Source organism: Zalophus californianus, chromosome 7 (genome assembly GCF_009762305.2).
Source record: "Zalophus californianus isolate mZalCal1 chromosome 7, mZalCal1.pri.v2, whole genome shotgun sequence".
NCBI lineage: Eukaryota > Metazoa > Chordata > Mammalia > Carnivora > Otariidae > Zalophus > Zalophus californianus.
In genome coordinates, this window is record NC_045601.1 from 121,101,314 (window position 1) to 121,124,999 (window position 23,686).

General features: G+C 52.2%; 1 protein-coding gene across 1 annotated transcript; it reads left to right on the forward strand.

Annotated features, from left to right (window-relative positions):
* The first annotated feature begins 11,450 nt into the window (after positions 1-11,450).
* Positions 11,451-17,242, forward strand: FOXF2 (forkhead box F2). The gene is given in 3 exon segments (XM_027603263.2): positions 11,451-11,721; positions 11,723-12,774; positions 16,325-17,242. Coding segments are annotated over 3 exon segments (1,359 nt in total). The 5' UTR covers positions 11,451-11,581; the 3' UTR covers positions 16,492-17,242.
* The last annotated feature ends 6,444 nt before the right edge of the window (positions 17,243-23,686 follow it).

Below are 23,686 nucleotides of genomic sequence, written 5' to 3' on the forward strand. Positions count from 1 at the left end.
ACTCCTAATTCTTAATCGAATCCCAAAACTAAAACAAAGCCCGAGAATTTGGTTGGGGCTGGGACAGGCGGAGTGCCCAATTCTCCTTAGGCCCTGCGGACCACAACCGGAAGTCACCCCGGAGAAAGCTCTAGGGCTGCGCGGGCCAAAGGGGTCCCAGATCAGAGGAATCCGCGCAGTTTCCGGGCCAATGTTTGTGGAGCACTCCCCACGTGCTGCACGCTGTTTTACGCGCTTGGCTTGTATTATTTCGTTTAATCCTCCTAGCAACTCTATGGGTCAGCTATTATTATAATCCCAATTACAGAAAGGACAAAACTGAAGTCCGGAACAAAAAGTAACTTGCTCAAGGTCAGATAACTAGCATGTGCAAGGTGTATGGGCGAGGGGATACACACACACACACACACACACACACACACACACACACACACACAAAATGGACTAAAAGCATTTACGACCTTAGTATTTCAAATTGCAGGTTACATTTTCAGAGTCAGAGCTTTGTGAGCCCAGTGGGGTGGATGGAATAGGGGTGTAGAGCGGTGGCCCTTTGGTAATCCCGGCATCCAGGAGGGTAGGGACCCAGGCTTCTGCCCCCGGCGCTGCGGTTGTTGTGGACCGCGAGGGTTCTTCCCCTGCCACTCCACCTCCCGCAAGACGCTCCAGAGCCTGGGCCTGTTGCAAACGGGAAATGGAGGGAAAACGAGGAAATTTCCGCCTAAAACAAGCAAACGCCGCAGGTTGCGTTGCTGGCGGCCCACGTCCGCGAGGAATCTGCGAGGAGCCCTTGAAGCTCGAGGCAGCGTGCAGGCAAGTTTTTTCTTCCGCGCTTTTCCGCTTTTCCCAGAGGATCTCGAAAACCTCGAATGCAAATCAGCTGTCGGTGGCTGGACCCCCAGCGAGCCAGCTTAAGTCCCACATACTTGGGCCGCCCGCGTGCCTAACATTATCAGGCGGGAGCTTCCGCAAGGCACTCGGACAAGGGACTCTACCCTACTCGAGTGAAGTCCTCTGACAGAGCTCAGCTACACACACACACACACACACACACACACACACACACACACACACACACACACACACACACACACACACACACACACACACACACACACTCTCCCCCCCCTCCGCGCCCTGGTCACGTGCCCTACTCGGACCACCAGGCATTGACCCAGCGCACTGAGAGGGCGTGCGTCCGAGCCCCGCTGCTACGAAAGAGTCAGATTCCTCCAAGGGCCGCGTGATCCAGTGTAAGGGAAACGTTCCCCACTTCCCGACCCCACCCGGAATATTTGCCCTACACTGTGGAGCCACGCAGCGCCACCCACAGCCTGAAAACACACCCGGAGACCAGAGACCCCAGCCCGCAGAGGCGAACTTAAACTTGTCGACAGTGGACCCACCATCATTTCCTTATTAGAGACAAAACCAAACAAGCATTTAAGAGATTGCCCAGGGAAGGAAAGATCCCAAGTACGCATAAAACTTACAGAAGTACCTTAAAACTAAACAGCAATTTTGTTGAATTGGGCCAAAAATAGTATAAATGTGTATATGTCAAAATGTTAATACTTTTACAATTTTCATCCCATTTTTATAATCATCACAGGAGGAGGCATTATTTTAAAATTTTTATTATTATTTCCACTTTACCAAAAAAAAAAAAAAGTAGGAATTGAAGCTCAGACTCAAGGTCATCAGGAGCAGGTGCAATTGTCAAACAAAATCTGAGGCTACTATATCACCACATCACTATTCATCTGCTCAAGTTTGCCCTGAGGGTGAGGGAAATGCTAAGAACAAAGGTAATCTGTATTACTGGGGGGAGGAGAAAAAAATAAGACAAATCAATTAACAAATATTTCTGAAATATTTGTACAGAGTCCTGGTATGAACTGGGGGTTAGGGATACAAGCCAACCAGTGCCTCCTGGTCCACCCCCAGGACCTCTTTTATCCTCCAGCCTAGTCCAAAATCCTCTCACAAACACTTCCAAACAGTATGAAAAATTCTTTTCTGGGTAGCCACTGTCTGGTTAATGATTCAGAAACTACTATATAGTCCACATGGATAAACATACACACACATACATAGGGATAGACATATTCAAAGGTCATGTATGATCTTGCAATAAAATAAATTTTATATGTGTGATCTGATATGCATGTATGGAGACAGTGTGTGGTTAACTCTGGCCACTGAACAAATGGCTGAACCCCTTTTCACAGCTTACTGCTAAAACACGCACCCAGCCCCAGTGAGAGTGCGGGAGGGAAAGTTTGTCAACTTCTTGGCAGTTCCAGCAGCCAGGAGAAAGCCAACATATTTGGGGCTGGAAGTCATTTGGGAGGACAGAGTAGCAGGAGGGAGAGTTCTATTTGTAAAATACACCTCCAGAACAATGTCCCAGCCCTATTTCCAACTCCCCAGGGAAGTGTGCTTGTCTGCACCAAAATATAATTTTAGGTATGAGAGAGCTAGAACTGGTGGGTATGTTAAGAAGTAATAAGTTGCACTTTTAAAACATGATGTCTGGATTTGCCCTAAAATATTTCAGCAAGAAATGAAAATAGAGAAAAGAAAAATGGAGCAAGTGTAGCAAAATCTTGATAATTGTTAAATCTAGGTGAAGGGTATTGAAGGGAAGCCTTATTATATACCTCTCTGCTCTCTGTACTATGAAACTTTTCCATAATAAAAATATAAAAAGAAAAATAAAAACTCAACCTTTTTCATATAAATGGGTGTGCCTTATTATATAGAAACTATACCTAGTAAATCTAATATTTAGAGTTTTTTAAAATAAAAGTCAGTTGCAGTGGAGAATGCCATATTTTCTAAAAGACAAAAAGCCAGTTCCTTCTGATACCATGACACAGAGGAAGGCCAGTGGTTGACATCTTGGTCTCAGTTTCCAGATCTAGTGCCTTTGGCCTTCTGGAATCCCAAGTCCACTCCTAGCCTGCTTATCATCTGCCTTTCATACTCAGCCTTCCCCAAAAGGACCTCTAACGTTCCCTTTATCTTACAGACTTTGACCAGCACAAATTTAGGAAGCCGCCTGGCTTCCTTCAGTCAAAAGGAATGAGAATAAAAGCAAAAAGTTGTATTTCACTGTAGACCCAGAAGACAAGAAAGAGGTCTGGGAGCCTCTTCACGGATGAGAACGCTGAGGCAGAAGAAAGAGCCTTCTCCAAGACACCCTGCTGCAGAACCAGCTGGAACTGACCACCAGACCTTCGGTGACTGTTTTCCACCAGACCTCAGAAGAGCGCCAGGAACTGCGGAGTGGGTAACTTAAAAATGAAGACACAGCCCTCTGCCCCTTGCTTAGAGAAACCAAAATAACTGCATTGAACCCTGAATTTCTTCAGCATGGCGTAAGCATGTTTGCAACGGGGAGAGCGCGCTTCAGTAAAGCAGTACCAAGTTTGTGACATGTTCTTCTTTAAATGTTAACGGGGTGACGGGGTAGGAAAAGCAGAATGTGCCCTCAGGTGGCCAACCGAGTACGAGGTAAGCGATAAGTTTTGAAGGAATCTGGGATCTGGGCTGCGGGGCTGCGGGGACCCGGGACGGCGGCGTCAGGAGCCCTGGACAGGTGAAGTAGAGGGAGCTGCGTCTTTGGAGGCGCGCTGGGCAGCCCCGTAGACCGCGATTCCCAAGAGCCTGGCGCCACCCCGCGGAAGCGAGAAGAACTCCTGCTTCTCCTGCGCTGGCATCCAAGGAAAAGGGGAGGCGCAGCCCACAACACCGCAAAATCAGAGGATTTTCGGAGGGAAGGGAGGAGACGCTGATTTGGCGACTCCACAGCTCCATGTCCAGCCTTCCCAGTTCACCCCTCTCCACCAACAAAGGCACTGTGACCAGACCCCGAAAGCATGTCCTCCTTGAACCCCAAGACGAAAAACGCTTTCTCCTAAAATGCAAACTACGCCCATGGAGAAGCTTTTAGCGTTGACCTTCAGTGAAAAGCAGGGATGTGCGTTTGCCGTGCCGGCCGCGCGACTGCAGGCACAGGCGAGAGTCAAAGTGGAGGGTGGAGGAGAGAGCGACGAGGGCCGCGTAAATCAGTTGGAGAGATTTTTGGCCCGAGTCCCTGTTTCCGAAAGGTTGCGGGATGGTTTGACGTTGATTATATAGCTGCTTTCTTTTCAAGTGCGCGCCCCTCCCCACCGCAGCCCGCCTGGTGTGCGAGGATTGTGTTTGAAAGGGAGGAAGCATTCTTGAAGTGGTGGGTGATGGATTGTCTAAACCCTTCTGGGACATATTGGGCAGGGGTTTTTGAGGCAGCTCATCAATAAAGACCCCCCTGGAGAGAGGAGGGGGTGGCTGGAGAACAGCCCCCGCCGCGCAGCCTGGAAGAACCAGGCCTGGAAAGGAACACTTGCAGCCAAGGGGGAAGGGCATGAGGGAATGAGAGCAGGGTAAGTGGGCCCCGGCAGGTGAAGACTTCTCCTTGCCTGGATCCCTCAGCTACGGGAGCCTTGTATGCTTCACCTCGTGGATGCGGCAGGATGATTCACTGGGGGTAGGGAGTGGTGACAGTAAAAAGGCTGGTGGGCTCCCAACACCAGGGTATCAGGGGAGCCAGAAGGGAAGTGGAGGCGCCAGAGGCACCATCAGGCCATCTTGATGCACTAGGGATATTCTGTTATAGACTTCTTTTCAAAGCCCCAACCGAAAATCAATCCATCTCTCCCAAATTGGAGGATGGAGATTGGGGGGAGGGAGAGATCACCGGGCTCAAGCCATCCCTTGGGTTTCATGGTTTAACAGCTAGAACCAGGACAAGGACAGGCCACAGCCTCTAACACTGAAAAGCCCCATTTCTTCTCATGGGCAGCAGCCTTCAGAGATGCCCCACGTGGGGTCGTGTAGGCCCCCATACATGGACTCTTCTGTGCTCTTCTCTAAGAGGAGGCTGCCCTGTAGTTGGGAACCCCGATGGGGAACAGGGAGGCTGCCAGTTCCTTGGGAAGACTCGAAATCTCCAAAGCAAGGCCAGCTTGGAGAGGCAGCTTTTGGGCCTCGTCTAGGATGGGCAGCCTCAGTTTCCCGGAGAGCCACGGTCTCCGCTGCTTTCCCGGTCTCTTCTTCTGTCCTAGCACTGGTGAGCGCTTGCTTCCCCCTTGTGCCAGCCTCGCGGGCCTTTCACCCTCTGTGGCCCAGAGCTGTCCTCCCCGCCCCCCACCGCGACGAGCGGTCAGGCCTCATCCCAAAACAGGGATCGACTGCCAGACTGGAGGAGGGGCAGGGAGGAGAGTAATGGGGGATGGATGAGAGGGAGGGCTCGCGAAAAGAAAAGCAGCTCCTCCAAGGCGGCGTCTGGGCTCCCGAGGTCCTGAGTCGGGCTCTGGGCGCCGAGCACGTTTTATTTATCCCCACAGAGGATGCTGGAGGACAAAAGAAATATTTGGACGTCAGCACTGATTTATATTTTTGGAAGAGCTACGTTTCCTTTTCTGAAGAGAAGCAAGCGCGCCCCATATCCTGAGCTCAGCAGGGAGGACAGGAGGGGAGTTTTGATGCTCCAGGAAGTTCATCCATCGCGGCACGGCGCGCAGGGCCCGGCGCCCTGCGGAGTTCGCTGCCCTCGGAGATATTTATTTATTTGGGGAGAGAGGGAGGGCATGGGGAGAGGAGACGAATCAGACACGCGAAGAAAACCCGACCACGGCTGGGTTGGGACCTCCAGGGCGCCTGCCGGCTCGCGGACCCACAGCAGGCCGGCCTCCTTCCTCCGTCGGGGGGCGTTTGAGGCACTGCCTTGCGACCTCGGGGCGCGTCTGCCTAGTGCGTTCCGCAGCCCTGGGCGCGCACCCTCCTTCGTTCAGTGCCTGAGGCTAACCCCTTCCAGCCCAAGGGCGCCTCCCAGGTGGGCCCGGCCCTCCCGCCGGCCCTGCGGCGCTCGCGAGGCCCAGCCACCTTCCTCCAGAACTTGGGTAGCTAAGCCGAAGCAGTGGGCGCCAGGCCTCCCAAGGCGTGGGGCCGCTGAGGAGGGGGCGCGCGGGCCCCGGCCAGAGGCACAGCAGGGTGGGCTCAGGGGAAGAGATGCCGAGCTCAAAATATCCTTAAGGGTCCCGCTCCTGATACACGCCCTGGTTCCTCCGGTTTCAGTCTCATCAAGGGGGACTTCCCTCCCAGCTGCACGAGTGGAAAATTAACGTGCTGAGGGGCATGAGCATCCACACTTACTTCTGCCTTTTTTCTCCCAAGACTGGGAATGTGTGGTACAGGCTTCTCTAATTTTCCTTCGCTGCTGGAAACCCACTCATTCCTGCCCCCTTGGGGAACGCACAGACTGTGTCTTTTCCAGCTCTGCCCCTTTTCTCTCCTCCTTGTAGGCATCAGGGCACCCTTTTAGGAGGAATGGCGATCCCTGCCACGGAATATCTCTTCTCAAGCCCCACCCATAAACGCAGCAGGCTGTGGATGACAAAAGGACAGTCCACCGGAGCCCTCAGGGTACCCAGCCCGGTAGGCACCCAGGTCAGGGCCTGCGAGCAGATGGACCCTGCTCCTGGGAGCACCCCAAAGTCGCTTCTCCCAACCGAAGGGCACCAGGGCCTTGAAATCTGAGAAGTGCAGAAATAGGTAGAGGCGCAGTCTCCACATGGGGCTCTGGTAGATTGGATCCCTTTTTTCTTCCTCTCCAAAGCACCTCAGACCAGGTCAAGCAAGGTATCAAGTCATGCCTACCACGAGGTCCAGGAGATGGGGGCTATCCGCGGATCTCTCAGGAAGGTGGCTATAAAGAGCTCTGCCGGGTACAGGCACTTGGAGAGCGGGAAAAAATCTATCCAAACAAACACTTGGAATTGGGTGGCTGGTGTTCAAACCCAGAGGTCTGGGGGTTTCTGGGCCGAGGAAGAAGAGCAGACGCGGAGAAGGGTGTAAAATCCCCACCGTTATCCCTTCTTGCCAAGTTCCCCTCTCCTCGTAGCCTTCTCCTGGCCTCCTGGCCGGATTTTCTATTATAAATTAAAGTTTCTAGAGGGGCCTCTGTAGCGTGTAGGCTCGTGGTCTTTCTTGGTTTCCTCAAACGAGCCGACGCTCCCTGGGCCTCAGCACTGAGCCCATCGTCCCCATCCAGAAAGGCCTCGCGGGAGCTGGAGAATCCTCTGCACAGGTTAATTGTGTGCCAAAACACAGGGTGAATACAGTGGTCAGTTTCAGACTGATTTGGGAAGAGGCTTTGCTCCAGCCAGGCTGGCGGAAGAAGGGAGGGGCAAGTAGAGCGAGAAGTGCCGGGAGGAGGAGAGGTCTTGGATGGCGGTAAACAGTGTCGGTGCGGACGCGTCTCTCCGGTGGGTAACTGGTTTAGTCTAAGCCATTTCATGTAAAACCCACGAAGCAGAGGAAGTATGCTAAGAACATAAAATTTAAACCGCAATAATGAAGAAATTTCCTAGAATAAAACGCCGATTACAAAACAAAATCGGAGAAACCGAAGCTCCCCGAAGTTTACATTCCCCTGCGCTGGAGCAGGGCGGGGCCTTGGGTTTGGAGCGGGAAAGGAACCCGCAGCCCAGACAGAGACAGTCAACCAAAGAGAGACAGAGCACCGGAGATGGACAGAGGGCGGTTGCACCGACCCTGTGTATTTCTGGTTAAGCGAGGAGCAGCCTGGGCTCATCTATATTTATTTTAACGAACCATACCTTTCCTTCCAGTAAGAAAAAATAAATCAAGATTTTTGTTGTTTATAAGGCAATGAAAGTCAGTCGGGAAGAGCTCACCACCATAAGAAAGGACTTCGGAAGAGAGGGAACCGTCCTAACCAATGGCATGTATCAGAGACAATTTTCCTTTTAAACTCTTCTAAAACAGAAATTCAAATATTCTTGCCCAGGGATAAAGAATTTGACATGATTTGTTACCACACTCATTCTTACCCAGGAGACCTGTATAAATCAGTAATTAAATCATAGTTGAGAGGTTTTGCTGCAAGGTAGTGGAAGCAGCACTGAACTGGGATCCCAGGCCCCCCACTACAGTCCAGTTTTGTCACTTCCCCAGGTGTGACTTGGAGCGGGTCATCTGATCTCTCTGACCCCCTGTTTCCTTATGGCTAAAGGGGAGATTAACTGTATTTAGACCACATGATGGTGACATGATGTGAGTGGAAAGCCTTGTGCCTGTGAAGTCTATAAGGAACAAATGCAAAGGTTTTGTATTTCTAGACCTAGGGGTCTCTGTTGGGGAATTTCCACAGGCAAAAATGGGGTCTGCAAGAAAGATATTTTAGAGAAGAGCCTCTCCTGCTCAGATAACTAAGGTCATTAACTTCCATATTTTTGTGGAGTGCAGGGTAGTATGTAGACCCCTGGAGAGAGAAAAAGGTTTCAAGTCAGCAGAACTGCTCCTGGATGGAGCTGTAACTCCAATGCCTACTGCCTTTTCAGGACCTGTCTAGCCTCCTGAAACACTCAGCAAACTATCGGTGGTATTTCTTGCAAGTTTGAAGAGTTTAGGTAAAATGAATACCATTGTCACTTGGATTGGATAGGGAAGGGAGCCTCTAAAACTCCCTGATATTTTAACCTACTTGAATTTTAGGGTTGGTGCTTTTTATTTTTCCGTCTCTGGGTCCTAAAACCTTGTAGGGCCTGAAATCCAATGTACATAGAATTCCTAGGTGTGGACAATCGGGGTTCAGTGACAGTGATATTTACTTGCTTGCTGAATTTTTCCAAAATGCATTGTCCATCACCCCCTCCTACAAATGAGATGATTGCCTTCCTTTCCTTATGCTTCCACCTGGGCCAATTCTATTCCCACTAAACACACACACACACTGAAGGCTAGTCAGTGGGGCCCCTTTTAGTTACTATCTGTCCTCCTCACTCCAGCTTCTATTGTATTTATTTTTCTGACACTCAAAGCACGGATTTAGTGAGCCCACCGTATATACTTCTAAATTTAGTTACTTACATTTAAATTATCCCATGTAAAAATGACAAAAGGGGGTAAGAGAAAACAAACCTGAAATAAATAGGGACCCATCCCCAAAATATGCTCCTAAGTCACTCAGAAAGAAATTCTTCGAAGTAGAAGCAACTGCAAACCCCCCTACCCCAACTCAATCAAAACATCCCATCCGGAAAAGACTGACTTGTTTCTTTTTTCTATTGGAAATGAGCGGTAAACTGAGTTCATTTTAGCCGTGTTTTCTTAGCTGACTCTCGGCTACAATCAAGCCATTTTCGGACACATTCCCATGTAGGTACCAGGGGTGCTCTGGAGGAAGCTGTCGACGCCTGTTCAGCTAATTTAGGTTTTCTTTGTCTAATTACTGTGGAGCTTAGGGAAAAGGAGCCCGGCTCAGGGCAGTAAACTGACACTCGGTCTCTGTGTGTGGTATCCAGGCAGGGTTTGATGGAAAAAGCCTGCTTCCACTCAACTTCAGGTCACTGTCTGGGGCCAGCCCCAGCCCAGCCCCCAGCTTCCCCCTTCTCACCCCTCCCTCTCCTCTGCTTCTACAGCCCCACCAGCACGCTCAGCAGAAGCAGACACTCTATATGGTATCTCCAGGGCACAGATTGCTAGTGCCCATCCCCCAAAACCTGCCTCCGTTCTGTTCCAAGGCTCTTTGCAGCTGGCCTTTCTCTGGATCCCAGACTGATCTCAGATTCTCTCGTCCTACCCCTCTCCCCAGGCTCCCCAGCACACATACTTGCACCTTAGTCCCTTCAGAGTAGACACAGAGGTGTGCCCAGCCCAGCCTCCTGTTTGGTCCCCGGGTCTGCAGCACCTCCCCTTCTGGGCCTCCTGCATTAGCCCTTGTGTGGCCCAGCCAGCTCCCAGGCCTCAGGCTCTCCTCCTCCCACTTCCAGCCCCTGTCCCTGGTCAGACTACATTTCCTTGCACGTGTAATCCAATAACTAACTGTCGGGTCTCATTGGAAGTGATTCCTCCTGAGGGCACATCCTCTCTCCCAGCCTCACTCTTACTTAGAGAGGAATTAGCCACACTGGGTGGAGTGTTCTCCTACATAAGGCAGCTAGGAGATGGCACAGCATTTTTGGTGGACAACATGATACTAAGGAGGTAAATCTAGTGACAGTTACACACCCCTTCAGGACTGAATATAAATAAAGCTATCTCACTTATCTCACTCAGCCTCAGCCTTCTCTTTCTTTCTTTTTTTCTTTCCTTCTTTCTTTCTTTCTTTCAAAACATCAAGTGGAAAACGGAAAGGAAGCGGAAACCAACGCAAACATGAATTCTATTCTACTGTGTTTCCAGAGTCTCTAAACCTTGGTTGAATTTTCTCTGTCTATACCCCTCTTCTCAAAGTTCCCAAACTGTTCATGATCGCTCCGGCAGCACGGGGGCGACGGGCGGGGGAGAAAAGGGGTGTTCTGCAGAACCTCGGCTTCTCGCCCTCTACTAGCAACTGTTGCGGAGCTTACAGGCCCTGTCAGAAAGAGAGAGCATTGGCACTTTACCTTTGGGCGTGTGGCACCCTGGCGTGTGGCTGAGGGCTGTAATGTCTAAATGAAGTTGACAGATGGTGTCAGTGCGGGCACGGGGGAAGGCAGCTAAGGAGGCTCCCGGCGGCGGCGGCAGCCCCAGCACCAGCGGCAGCAGCCCCAGTACCAGCGGCAGCAGCCCCAGTACCAGCGGCAGCACCACTCGGCCCAGGATGAGCCAGGAGGAGGAGGAGGAGGACGGAGACGGGGTGGGGGTGGGTTGGGGGGGAGGGGGGAGGAGGAGAGGGATAAGGAGGAGGAGAGCGGAGAGGAGAAGAATGGGTGGGTCCGCTCCGAAGGGGGTAGTTGGTTTCTGGGATGGGAGGCAGGGGTGCTGTAAGGGGCAACGAGAAAGATCTCATAAAGTTATATAGGTGGTCGAGTTTTTGCTGGGGATGGGGTTCGTCCTAGCAAAATGTGAGTTAGTCTGTGGTCCCTCCGTTTGAAAGAGGGGGGGTAGGTGAGAGGGAAAGTGGCCGAGAGAGGAATTAAAAGGCCGAGGAGAACCCTGGAGAGAGAGGGGCGAGATAAGAGACGGAGCCTGCAGCCAGGTTGGGAGGGGGGTGGAGTGAGCGCTGAGGCCGAGTGCGCCCTCCCCAAGGCGGCGCGGAGCTTGGAGGGGGCAGGGCGGGGAGGGGGTGGAGGGAGCGAGGGAGGGAGCGAGGGAGGGAGGGAGGGAGGGCGGCCGGGGGGAGGGCGCGGGAGGGAGGAAGTCTGAGAGACAGAGCGAGGAGCGCTCCTGAAGAGAGACGTCGGGCTCGTCCTCGGGGTCCCTGCAGTGGTCCCAGCTCGCGGGCGCAGCTGCCCCGCACCCGGCCGATTTGGTTCCACGGGCCGGTAGGCCGTTGCGCAAGACAGGGGCCCGAGGCTCAGGGGAGGGATGCGCCGGGCGTTGCCTCCGGCCCGCCGCCGCCGCCGCCGCCAGAAGCCCCAGCGGAGCTGAGGGAGGCGACGCCGAAGCGCTGGCTCGGAGTGGCCACCGCTGCAGCCCGGGCGGCGGACTAGGGCGCTCGCCGGGCTTCTGGGCCGACCCCGTTCCGGCGCCTCCGCTCCCGGCCCCGGGCCCGCCCCCGCGGCCCGGCCTCGCTCCCGGGTCCCAGATGACCACCGAGGGCGGGCCGCCGCCGCCCCCGCCGCGCCCGCCGCCAGCCCCGCTCCGCCGCGCGTGCAGCCCGGCCCCCGGCGCACTCCAGGCCGCCTTGATGAGCCCGCCGCCCGCCGCCGCCGCCCTGGAGACCACCCTCGTCGTCGTCGTCTTCCTCCGCCTCCTGTGCCTCCTCGTCCTCCTCCTCCTCCAACTCGGCCAGCGCCTCCTCGGCCGCCTGCAAGAGCGCGGGCGGCGGCGGCGGCGGCGGCGGCGGCGCGGGCGTCGGGAGCGGGGGCGCCAAGAAGGCGAGCTCGGGGCTGCGGCGGCCGGAGAAGCCTCCCTACTCGTACATTGCGCTCATCGTCATGGCCATACAGAGCTCGCCCAGCAAGCGCCTGACGCTCAGTGAGATCTACCAGTTCCTGCAGGCGCGCTTCCCCTTCTTCCGCGGCGCCTACCAGGGCTGGAAGAACTCCGTGCGCCACAACCTCTCGCTCAACGAGTGTTTCATCAAGCTGCCCAAGGGCCTTGGGCGACCCGGCAAGGGTCACTACTGGACCATCGACCCGGCCAGTGAGTTCATGTTCGAGGAGGGCTCGTTCCGCCGCCGGCCGCGCGGCTTCAGGCGGAAATGCCAGGCGCTCAAGCCCATGTACCACCGCGTAGTGAGCGGCTTGGGCTTCGGCGCCTCGCTGCTGCCACAGGGCTTCGACTTCCAGGCGCCCCCATCGGCGCCGCTCGGTTGCCACGGGCAGGGCGGCTACGGCGGCCTTGACATGATGCCCGCGGGCTACGACGCCAGCACCGGCGCCCCGGGCCACGCGCATCCGCACCACCACCATCACCACCACGTCCCGCATATGTCGCCCAACCCGGGCTCCACCTACATGGCCAGTTGCCCCGTGCCCGCCGGGCCTGGGGGTGTCGGCGCGGCTGGGGGCGGCGGCGGAGGGGACTACGGCCCGGACAGCAGCAGCAGCCCAGTGCCCTCGTCCCCAGCCATGGCGAGCGCCATCGAGTGCCACTCTCCCTACACGAGCCCCGCGGCGCACTGGAGCTCGCCCGGCGCCTCGCCTTACCTCAAGCAGCCGCCCTCCCTGACGCCAAGCAGCAACCCCGCTGCCTCGGCAGGCCTGCATTCGAGCATGTCCTCCTACTCGCTGGAGCAGAGCTACCTGCACCAGAACGCCCGCGAGGACCTCTCAGGTAACGCAGTGCGCGCCTCTAGGCTTCCAGGCTCCATGGCTACTGCAATTTCCACAGGGTCGCCGCAGCCTGGGAGTCTGAGGGCACTGGGAGGAGTAGGTGCTGGGGGAAGCGGGAATCTTATTCACGGAGGGGAGAGGATTGAGGTCATACTGCCCTCTCTCATACCCTTAGCCAAGAGCTGGGCCTCCAGAATTTGTACTGCCAGGAGGATGGTGCAAAGTCGCCTGCCTTCCTGGGTCCCAGGGTGTCCCTATGGAGGGCAGATCTCAAGTCTCAGGCCCGACTTAGCTTAGAGAAAAGGCATGTGGTCTTTGGGGAGTCTGGCAAAGGTGCTGTGTCTGCTTCCGTGTGTGTGTGTGTGTGTGTGTGTGTGTGTGTGTTTAGTTTGTTTGCTGTTACTTTCCTCCCAAAATAAACGTCAGAAAAGGAGATGTTCTGTATGCTGAGGGTGTGGGTGGGGAGGGTTTGCAACTGGGCAAGAGTTGAGAAGAGGGGAAATGAGGGAGGGGCAGAGAAGAAAGCAGAGCCGGGACCCAGGATCTTTCACAGGAGGGAGGTGTTACTAGTGGAGAGGGGCACCAGCCTTTTGAGGAGTCCCTTGCCTCCCAACACAGTGGACCTATGTTGATGACATGAGTCTGTCCTAGGCCAGGAGGACCTGAGGCCCACGTTGTGATCCCGAGAAATACTTGCCTCTTGGACTTCACTTGTGTTGCTGGTGTAAATTTTGTTGGTTGAAGATTATGAAAATTTATTGCCTTGCCAAAGACGATGAAAGGTGGGAGGGGACAGATGGGGTGGAAGAGGGAATTTGAATATTTAACCAGGTTTATCAGACAGATAAATTCTCTCATATTAACCTCTCTGAAGCACCCACAGGCTGCAGATTAAAATCAGGCTAATCTGCCTATCAAATGATGTTCTAGCTCACACTTACATTTCACTCCAATTAGAAAAAGGCTCAGAGGATGATGTACACGTTATATGTTCGTGAATCAGCGTGCAACAAGAGCCGCAGGGGAGGCGGGAAGCCCAGAAATGGGCAAAAGATGTTGGTTCCCTGGACGGTGAAATTTCCCAAATAGGCCTTTTAAATGCGGGTCTCAGAGGTTAACTAAACAAAGACAGTCTCGGCAGGACCACACCGGAGAGGATTTTAGCCTGACTTAACCCACTGAGAGCAGAGTCTTGTTCAATTTTTATGGGAATTTCAACAAGTAACCAATACAGACGACCTTTCCCTCTCATTTTTTTTTAATCCCCTGGGACTGGCTGTCAATCACCGCTCACCCCAGGCCATGCCCACTCCCCCACTCTCCTGCCCACGCTCCTCTCCCCGCTCTGCCCGCTGCCCTCCTAGTGTTCCCCGTTCCCCTTCTCCAAGCGGGCTCTACTCAATTTGAACCCACACTTCGAGGTTTTGCGGCTGCCCTGAAAGAGTACCGAAAAATTAAAAACAAAAGAACTCGCAAGAAAGAAAGAGACTCATGATTGCTCTTTGAGGCCGCCCTCGCCCCACCCAACACACCCGAGCTCACGCACAAGTCCCAGAAATTCGGGGATCCAGAAACACAACACTTGCAGAACGAAAACGGCGGAGCCAGAGCAGGCCGGCCTCCCGCAGCGGCCTTCCCGGGGAGCCTCGCACGACCTTTGGGCAGAGCCTGGGAATGCTGGGAAGGTCATGATTGGGGCCGAGGCCCGACCAGGACGCTCTGCCCCTTCTTCCCTCGTCCTCTGGCTCCCATCCGTCTCTTCCCCCCTCCCCCCGCCTCGTCCTAGTTGGCATCCCCCAGGCGGATGAGAGGTGGGGGCTCAGCAGGAGCAGGCTGGGTGTACGCGCGCGGCGGGGCCTGTTTAGGAGTGCGCCGCTGGTGGACCGTGGCCCGCCGGGAGACTATGGCCCAGCGAGGAGCTGGGAGGCCGAGCAGGCCGAGGCTGTGGTCCGAGAAGGCTCCCCGCAGCATACACGCACGCACACACACAACACACCGTGAGGGTTGCGCGGTCTCACTTGGGATGCAGCGGCCAATGGCCGCGTGCTCAGGGAGGCCCCGCACCCCTCATTTAGTACAGTGAGTCTTTCAAGAAGGAGCTAGGGCTTTTATCTCTCTCTGGTCACATCAAAGAGCTGATGGCGGCCTTCGGTCGGTCGTAGCTTATGAGCTCAGGCTCTGGGTCCTGCCTGGGCCCGCTATTTTGAGCTCATAGAACTGGCACTGAGACGTGCTGTAACGTGATGGGCGAAGGCACCTGTGTGCAGAGCAACAAGCACACACCTGGGGCGCGTGGACCTGTTGCTGCCTTCTGAGAGCAATGCGGCGCGCCTTAGGCGACAATAGGTGCTACCGGGCAACAAACTTGGCCCAAGGCAGCGACCGCTCGCAGCCTGGTTGCTCCGTAAGCCCTGGGATGCTGCCAGGCCAAGGCGGTGAGAGCCAGGCGCGAGCGCCGCGGGCGGGCGAGTACGGTTTTCATGCACTCAAAAATCGAATCCGGCCCGGCCCCCAACGTGCAATTTACGGTCCCACGAGGCGCGGGTACCTAGAAAAGACGCAGGCGAAGAGGCCTCACCGAGCCTGGCGCGGAAAGAGACTGGAGCCGGGAGAAGTCCGGGCCCCAGCGCTGTCCGGACGCCGCCGGTCAGTTGCGCCCCGGGGCCGGGAGGCGCCGAGAAAGCAAAAGCAAAAGTCGGCAGCGGGTTGGCGCCCAGCGGTCCGGCTCTGGGCCTCCGCAGAGGAGCGGCCCCGGAGAGGAGTGAGAGCCTTCTCCGCCCTCTGCCATCCCAGAGCTCTCTAAGGGGCTCCCCGCGCTGCCTGACACCTCCATGTGCGGAAGGGTCTACAGCTGTGCGCTTATCGAAGAGCATTATCTGCTCCCTGGAGGCCGGGCTTTTCCAAGGGAAGCCTGAAACTTTCAGAATTTAGAACGACCAGTACTTTCTTTCCAGGCCCTTTGTCTTGCAAAGGAATTGTTTTCTGTCACCTCTTTTTGGCACAATGAATATCCCTGCTGTGACCTGCTACTCCGACTGGGCCAGTTAGTTGAGAAATAGGCAGGAGGCTCAAAACAAGAAGTGAGGGCGACAGTGGTGTTTCTGGGGTAGGGGGCTTGGCCTCTGCAACAGGAGCTCTGGCTGCAAGGGCCGGGAGCCCTGCGCTTAGGGCACCCGACAGAGAGCGTGGGTCAAAGGGTCCCCGCGCGGAATCTCCCCCCGCGATTGAAGCGTTCCTGAGGCTCCAGGAATAAAAGGGGAACTCAGGCACACTAGAACCCGGTTTAGAGGAGGATCGTACTCTGTGTGTGCAGGTACATCAAAACAAAACATAGTGATTGCAGAGACTCCCCCCCACCACGACCCAGTCTGAAACTGAGAAATTTCTAGAGGTGGGTTTGCTCTACCAGTGTTATAACAATAGACAAAAGACACTTTCTTACCCTGAGTCAAAATAAGGCGTGAGTTACTTAAAATTTAAAAAGTAATATGCCTCATCATCAGCTGGATGACTGTGTCTCTGAAGAGTTTTTCTTTTCTTCCTTCTTTCAGTGGGACTGCCTCGATACCAGCATCACTCTACCCCGGTGTGTGACAGAAAAGATTTTGTCCTCAACTTTAATGGCATTTCTTCTTTCCACCCCTCTGCAAGCGGACCATATTATCACCATCACCACCACCAGAGTGTCTGCCAGGATATTAAGCCCTGTGTCATGTGAATAGAGGGAGGGAGGCCATGCCAAGGCCACTCTCTGCTCTCTCTTCTGCAGGGCAGAATGAACTGAGGTGGACTCCCCCACTTTGCACGGCGCTAGCAGTAAGTAGCACACCAGTCACTTAGCCAGAATCCCCAGGCCAGCGCTGTTCACTGATACTTGTCTACCATTGGTAGAAGAACAACCCCTGGCAAAGTAATGCCCCTAGTACGAATATGTGCAGGCTCCCCATAAGGAAGAGAGCCAACTGAGAACTCAGCTTTTTAGCGGAGATGGTAAAAAGTTACCACATGAAAAACATAAACATGTAACTCTGGGATCTTCATTACCTTCAGTCATCAGGGTCTGAAAAACGCAAGTTGTGTGTGTGTGTTTTTCTTTGTCTATGAAAATTTTTGTGCTTTTCAAAAAGGCAGTGCTAAGCACAAGACTTCAAGAAAGCCTCATCTTGTTGCCTAGCCAAGTAAGAGAGTTCTGTTTTGCCAAACACTAAGTTTGGATACAGGTGCCAAAGAACATTATTAAGAAAGTATTTAGAAACAATGTGTCTAGTTTAAGAAAGTGGTTTTCAGTATTGTGACAATACAACATTTTTTTACAAGGTTGTTTTCTACCACCATATTTTAAAGATATTTTTATGATTTTCGTGTATACTCACACTTTGCTTGTATTTTAAAAGGAGGATATATTTGCACTTATGTATACTTTTACAGTTTGCCAAACTATTTTGATGTAAAATTTTTTCAATAAAATATATATGACAAATAGCCGTTTTAGGGATCTATTTCCTCCATGGGCATCCTGGGGTCACCAGTCTCTCTTCTCCACCAGCTAGCAATGCAACCCTACACTGTTGGGGTTTTTTTCCCCAAGTTGTATAATTGACGTGGTGTGGGGTCTGTGCCTTGAGTAACACAGGCCAGGTTCTGATTGTGGGTCTTCTCAGGAGAGAAAGAGAAGGAACTTTTTCTGTTCTTTCTTTCCTTCACCCTAGCTCCTTCTGGCTAAACAAAAACCAGAAGGTGAAAGGAACTTAAAAGAAAACAGGCAAGATAATGAAGGCAAGAGTCTGATTTGAGGAAACCAAGTTTTGTGCCCCTTTTGTTCTCTTTCTTGCGGCCAAGGAGAGTCTTGCCTTTTGCTCCTTCCTCTTCCCCACCGGCAGGGAGTGATGGGCAGAGTGGAAAGTCACCACCTAGGGCTGGGCTGAGTGGCAGTCAAGGGGTAGTAGGTGTTCAAAGAACAGGACCAGCTTCCCTTTGCAAGTCACAGTTTTGTATGAGTGCTGATCACATTTTATTGTGGGTGGTGGTCAGATCCTAAAGAGTCCAGAGGGGGATGGCTGTGGAGCGGTAATGGGCAGTCTGTGACCATTTGGATCTTTTAACTTCCTTGGAGGGTAACAGAAGCAGGAACTCGTCCTCAAAAGATGTTCTGTGGCTGTCCCCACCCCCCAATTCAGAGCCTGGCCAACCCTGCTTCGCAGGAGCACCTCAACCCCCACCCATCTCTGCCCATCCACCCTTGTTCCTCTTGCTCCTTCCTTCCTTTTAACAAGGGATCCCCTTCAGGGATTCCCTCGGGGCTCCTTTTATCCCAAGGAGATATCAAGCTCCTTGATATCCCAAGCTTCCTCAATCGCAAATGCTACAGGCAGGGCTGGTAAAGCTCTGGGTTCAAAAGAGAGAAAATAAGCCAACCAGGCAGCAGGACTGTTTTTTCTTTTTCTTTCTTCTTTTTTTTTTTTTTTGACCAGTCCTTCAAAATCATGGGCAGCCTTGGCAACAGTCGATCTGAGCAGGAACAGGAAGGTTCTCAACCCATGATCAAGCTGTGGGTTTTCTTTCCCAACCGAGGGCTGGTATTTTGTTTTTGCTTTTGCTTTTGAAAACTCACCTTTGTTTCTCATTCCCTAAAAGGTCTTCCACCCCCTCCCCTCCCATCAGTTGCCAGGCACTTAATACCACTCAGTAGATATCTCACACAGAAGGTTTTTGTATTCCAAGTAAATTTAAGTCCAAAGACGTCTCATTAGTAAAACATCTTGTTTTCAAAAGCCTTAACCATCTTTCTAATCCTCAGGTTTCCTTTCTATATTTTCAAAAATTAAGCAGTGATTTAAACATGCTTTTTGTGTCTCCATTATCATATTTGCAGTTAAATAGGGCTTTTTTCCTTTTTATACTGAGCTACACAAGGGCCTGCTATAAATTATGAAGTCAGTTTCAGAGTTTGCTCCGACCACAGTGCTGTGTTTACATTCCTTCCGAGGCAGCCGGCATGGTCGTAATTTATATCCTAAACACTTGAACGTAACTTGTTTATACAGAGAATGACAGGACCTCAAAGACAAAAACGCTGAGTCTCTCGGGGTGACCGCTTTGGAGAGGCTAGCGCGCCCCCTAGTGGCGCAAGGAGACGCCGGCACGCAGTAATTCATGGTTGAAGCTGTGTAAGAACTTGACCCATTTTATGGTGCTTTTCCACATCCGTATGATGTGGGGATGTTGATCCTATTTACAGAGCTGTAGTAGGTTATGACTATCAGGGGTTCAACCCACGCTTTCTGATTTTGGTTCATTTCACATCTTTCTTTTTTTAAAATGAGCTCTGTGCCTAATGTCGGGCTTGAACTCATGACCCTGAGATCAAGAGTCCCAAGCTCTACCTACTGAGCCAGCCAGGCTGCCCCCATTTCACTTCTTCTAAAGCCAACATCGCATATAAAAACTTCCATCAACATTGTAGACCCAGGTACAACGGCAGTCTTCACTCTGAATCAGAATCACTTGGAGGGCTTCATAAACAGGCTGCTGGGCCCATCCCCAGGTTTGGACTCTGTCTGGGGAAGGGCTCAAAAGGTTCTATTCCTAATAAATTTGCAGGTTGGTCCAGGGACCACACTTTGAAAACCACAGGTTTAGAAAGGCAGTCTGATGGGCGCCTGGGTGGCTCAGATGGTTAAGTGTCTGCCTTTGGCTCAGGTCATGATCCCGGGGTCCTGGGATCGAGTCCCGCATCAGGCTCCCTGCTCCTTGGGAGTCTGCTTCTCTCTCTCTTTCTCTCCCTCTGTCTCTCATGAATAAACAAATACAATCTTTAAAAAAAAAAGAAAGGTAGTCTGAGTTACAGATACAGGTTCAGATGGGTGGGTGTTGAGGCTAGCCCATTAATTAGTTAAGGAAAGATCTAAAAGGTTGGTTTTTTTTTTTTTTTTAATAGTTTGTTTACCCAAATACCTCTGTGACTGATTACTGGGAAAATACAACCCCTAATTTTAAGCCCTGCACCTGAAAATAGAATCTGCCCATTTTTATCCGAAGTGAGGAGGCCTCTTGTTTTATTCTAGTAAACTTTGCAAAGACAAGTCAGGTGGGATCACGAAGGTCTACCTGCCTCAGTAGAGTAGTAAGTCTAGGTACTTACACACAGCAGGATATTGGAATTCTCCAGATGGAAGGAGGTAGTGACTGGAGCAAGCAAGAAAAGAAATCCTTTATTAGTTATAAAATCTTTTAAGGGTGGAACATAGAGAAGGCAAAGAGGGAGGGGAAGCTGTGATCTCCACATATAGAAATAGCGATTCCTAAATATAAATGCGTCAGGCAGAACCATGAGGGGTGAGCAGAGAGAAGAGAGACAGATAGCTGGAGGGAGAAGGAGGAAATAGGAAGGTGAGAAGGGGGGCAGGAGAGAGGAAGGGAAGGAGGGAAGGAGACAGGACAGGAGAGAGAGATCTGGAGAGCAGGAGTCTCTGAAAAATAGTTCATGAATCCCCATCCCAAAGCTAGCAAAGCAGGCTTTGAAGCTGGTCTCCCATCCTTGGAGGCAACTATTATCTGTACAAGTCTGCAATGCCAAGACACTGACTGAAGGGACCTCGTACTTGTTTTACTTGGCTTCCGCCTGGATTCTGGGGAAGTAAGTGAGTTCTTTAGTTGTGCACACTCAAATTTTCTGAGTGGCTGCCGCAACTTCTAGAGAATTTAAGGAGAATAATCTCGAGTTACATTTTAGAAAGTGGAAGTCTCATTTCTGGGAAAAATTTTCAGGTGCACAGTATAGATATGCCACTGTATGGTACGAAATGGAATTAGCACATCCGTCCCAAAGGAAGAACTGTCTGGTGGATTCATATATACCTAATTACTGTGCATCATGGCGATTAATTCAAAACAGGCACCAACTTATTTAGAATGGAAATATATTTTAATATATTTTATCGGAACGGAAATACATTTTACCAAACCTGCCTCTATGAAACACTATCTGAGCAAGGCAAAACACCACAGATGTAGACATTGGGCCAGAGAGGGCCACAGAGCATGGGTGTCAAGATCATTTGGGAAAAAATGAAAGTCCTGGAAGTTCTTTCGGAGTTCAGAGTGCCGAGTCCACCGCAGTCCGACTGATAAATATTCAGCTCTCCAGTTCCTGGGGGACACGTCCGTCCCAGTGCTGCTTCATCAGTCTTCTTGACATAAGTGTGTGCAGGAAAGAGAGAGGGGAGGTCTGGGGGCGGCATGGAGGCCGTGTCCCCAACAATGTTCCCTCCAGAAGGATAGCATTATTTTTCCTGCTGTCTTACAGATGGAAAGAGAGCCAGGGAGCCTCTGCCAGAGCCAGGCAGTGGCTTGCGGGCCCCGCCACACTGTACCGTGCCACCTCCAAGAACTGACAGAGCACCTCCAGCATCACAGACTGCTTTGAACTAGATCGAGTTAGGCTCCATTGTGTGTAGGGAGCGGAAGACCTCCTCCCTCTCCCTCTCCTGGTCAGCACTGGGGCTGCCATTTCATCTCCCACTCCCTGAAAGCAATCCCTCATCTACAGAGAAAATAATTAATCCCTCATCGCTGGGGGCTCTGGCTACCATCATTTGGACTTTATCTGGGACCTCCCACTCCCATTTCCTAAGCATTTCCCCATGGTGCCCCTCCCATGGCCCGGGAGGCTGTCTTTGTCACCCTCACTTTGTTTTATTGTACAGGAGATGGAGGTGAGGCCCAGGAAGAGCGCCTGGCAGTGGGCTCATGGGGCAGCCGGTGTGCGTCCCCTCCGCTGGGGGGCCCTGTCCGTGTGCAGAGCCTCATGGTTGGCTCTGTCTCCACGACCTCATGTCATCCAGGCTCCCCTTAATCTGTTCACCTCAGCACTAAGCAGACTGAGGCAACAGTAAATCATGGGGCGGGGGGAGGAGGGAGTGGATGAGCCACAGGATGGTCTATGCCAATGGCTAGTCTTCAAGATGAAGGAAAGAAACTCCTTAGGAAAGAATCGCTTTACTAGATTGAAATACAAGGTGACTAGGCTAGTACTTAGTTTCTGAATAGGGATTCCAAAGATATCAAATCAGCTAACATGCTCCCACTTTAGGGTCCACGGTTACTTGAAGAGGCATTTGCACACACTACGGTGGGTCACTGCCCAGGTGCGTGGTAGAGGGACACAGGGAGCTTTGAAAAGCACCCATGGCCATCCCACTGCCCACCCAGCCAGCTGAGTTGGCTCCTTGGAGGGGGTCCTAGGCCTCAGGGTTCTTAAAATTTCCACTCAGGCCAAGACTGACAACCATGATTGAACATTGCCTTGTTTATGTTCTACAGAAATCTTTTGAGGAAGGTGTTATCAACAAGAGCTTGCTGGTTTGCAGATAAGAAGAGGCTACCCCAGCTGTTTAGCTGGTGTCCATGCTAGTTTTTCTGTCAGTAAAGCACATGTCCTACACCTTGGCATATATCATGCCACCTGGACAGCTTTGGAAAATCAGATACCCAACCTTGCCCCACACAGTCACAGAGAATCTCTGGGGGGGACTGAAACATCAGGAGCCTTGAAAGCTCCCCAGGTGAAGCCCCAACCCTATCTTCCTGCATGCTGGGCTGAATGGCGGGTCTATCCTCAGAGTCTTCTTTGTGTTCAGGACAGACCAAAAGTGAAGGAAAGTACAGCCCAGCAAGGCCACCAGGTGTAACTTACCAAGGTTCTTTCCCAGGAGAATAGTTGAGTTGAGGGAAGGCACAGAGTATGATGACATGGGCATTGGTTGGGGAGGAGACACCAGAAAGGACAAACAAGAAATGCTGAGGCCCTCACCCCTCTTGTAGGGCTCCTGGGACTGGCCAATTGGGGCTGTGCAGAATCACAGCATCACTGCAGCGTCACGGTGCTTAGGACATCTGTGTGTGTGTCTGTCTCTGTGCCCAAATTTCCCCTTTATATAAGGACACCAGCCATTTTGGATTTGCACCCACCCTAATGACCTCACTTTAACTTAATGAGCTCTGTAAAGACCCTATCTCCATATAAGCCACTGGGAGTTAGGGCTCTAACATGTCTTTTTGGAAGGAACACAATTCAACCCATAACAATTATAAACCAAGCTCACAGCTGGACAGAATACAGTTGATTAATTAAGGTCCCCAACCCAGGGCCTTCTCCACTGTCCAAGACAATTTAGAATAAGCGAGCTCTCTGAGGAATGCCCATGATAGCTGGGCCATTGAAGCAGGGCCTCTTCCCTCCATCTAGCCCCCTTGAGCATCGAGTGACCTGGAAGCTGGATTTTGTTTCTTTCAGCTCGAAAACACTCTAAAGTGGGCATGTAGGAGAGCCTTAGCCCCTGGCTAGTCTACATTCTTTTGGGCAAAACCTGCAAAGTACTACTCCACAATTCCCTGGGAGGGGCTGGGGTTGTCCCTGAAACTGTATTAGACATGGACCCTTCAAGGATCACACCTCCCAACAGAGAAAGAAGACCAGCAAAAAGATTTTTTTTCTCCCTTTGTGAACTGGGGAAGAGCAGAATTATTAACACAGTATGATGAACACTGAGTGTTAAGAGAAGCAGCTTTCTGTGGGGTTACTGGATACTCAGGTTCTCTGCTAACTAGCATGCATAATGTAGAAATCCTTAAAATAGTCTTATAGCATTTGCACTATTACTAAGCCCATTTCCTAGATGAGCAAACTCATTCACCAGTGCACAGCTAGCAACTGGGAGGACTGAAACCCCAACCGAAATCCATCTGACTGCACACGTCTGAATTGGGCGACTGGGAAAAGATAGGATGGCAGCTACAGTGGGGGAGGTTTTGCTGAAGGACAGGGATGCCCAGAATTCCAGGGTTTCCCACAACGTCTACCCTAGCCATTCATGAGATGTCAGGGCATCTGTCCAGGAAGCTCATAAATCACA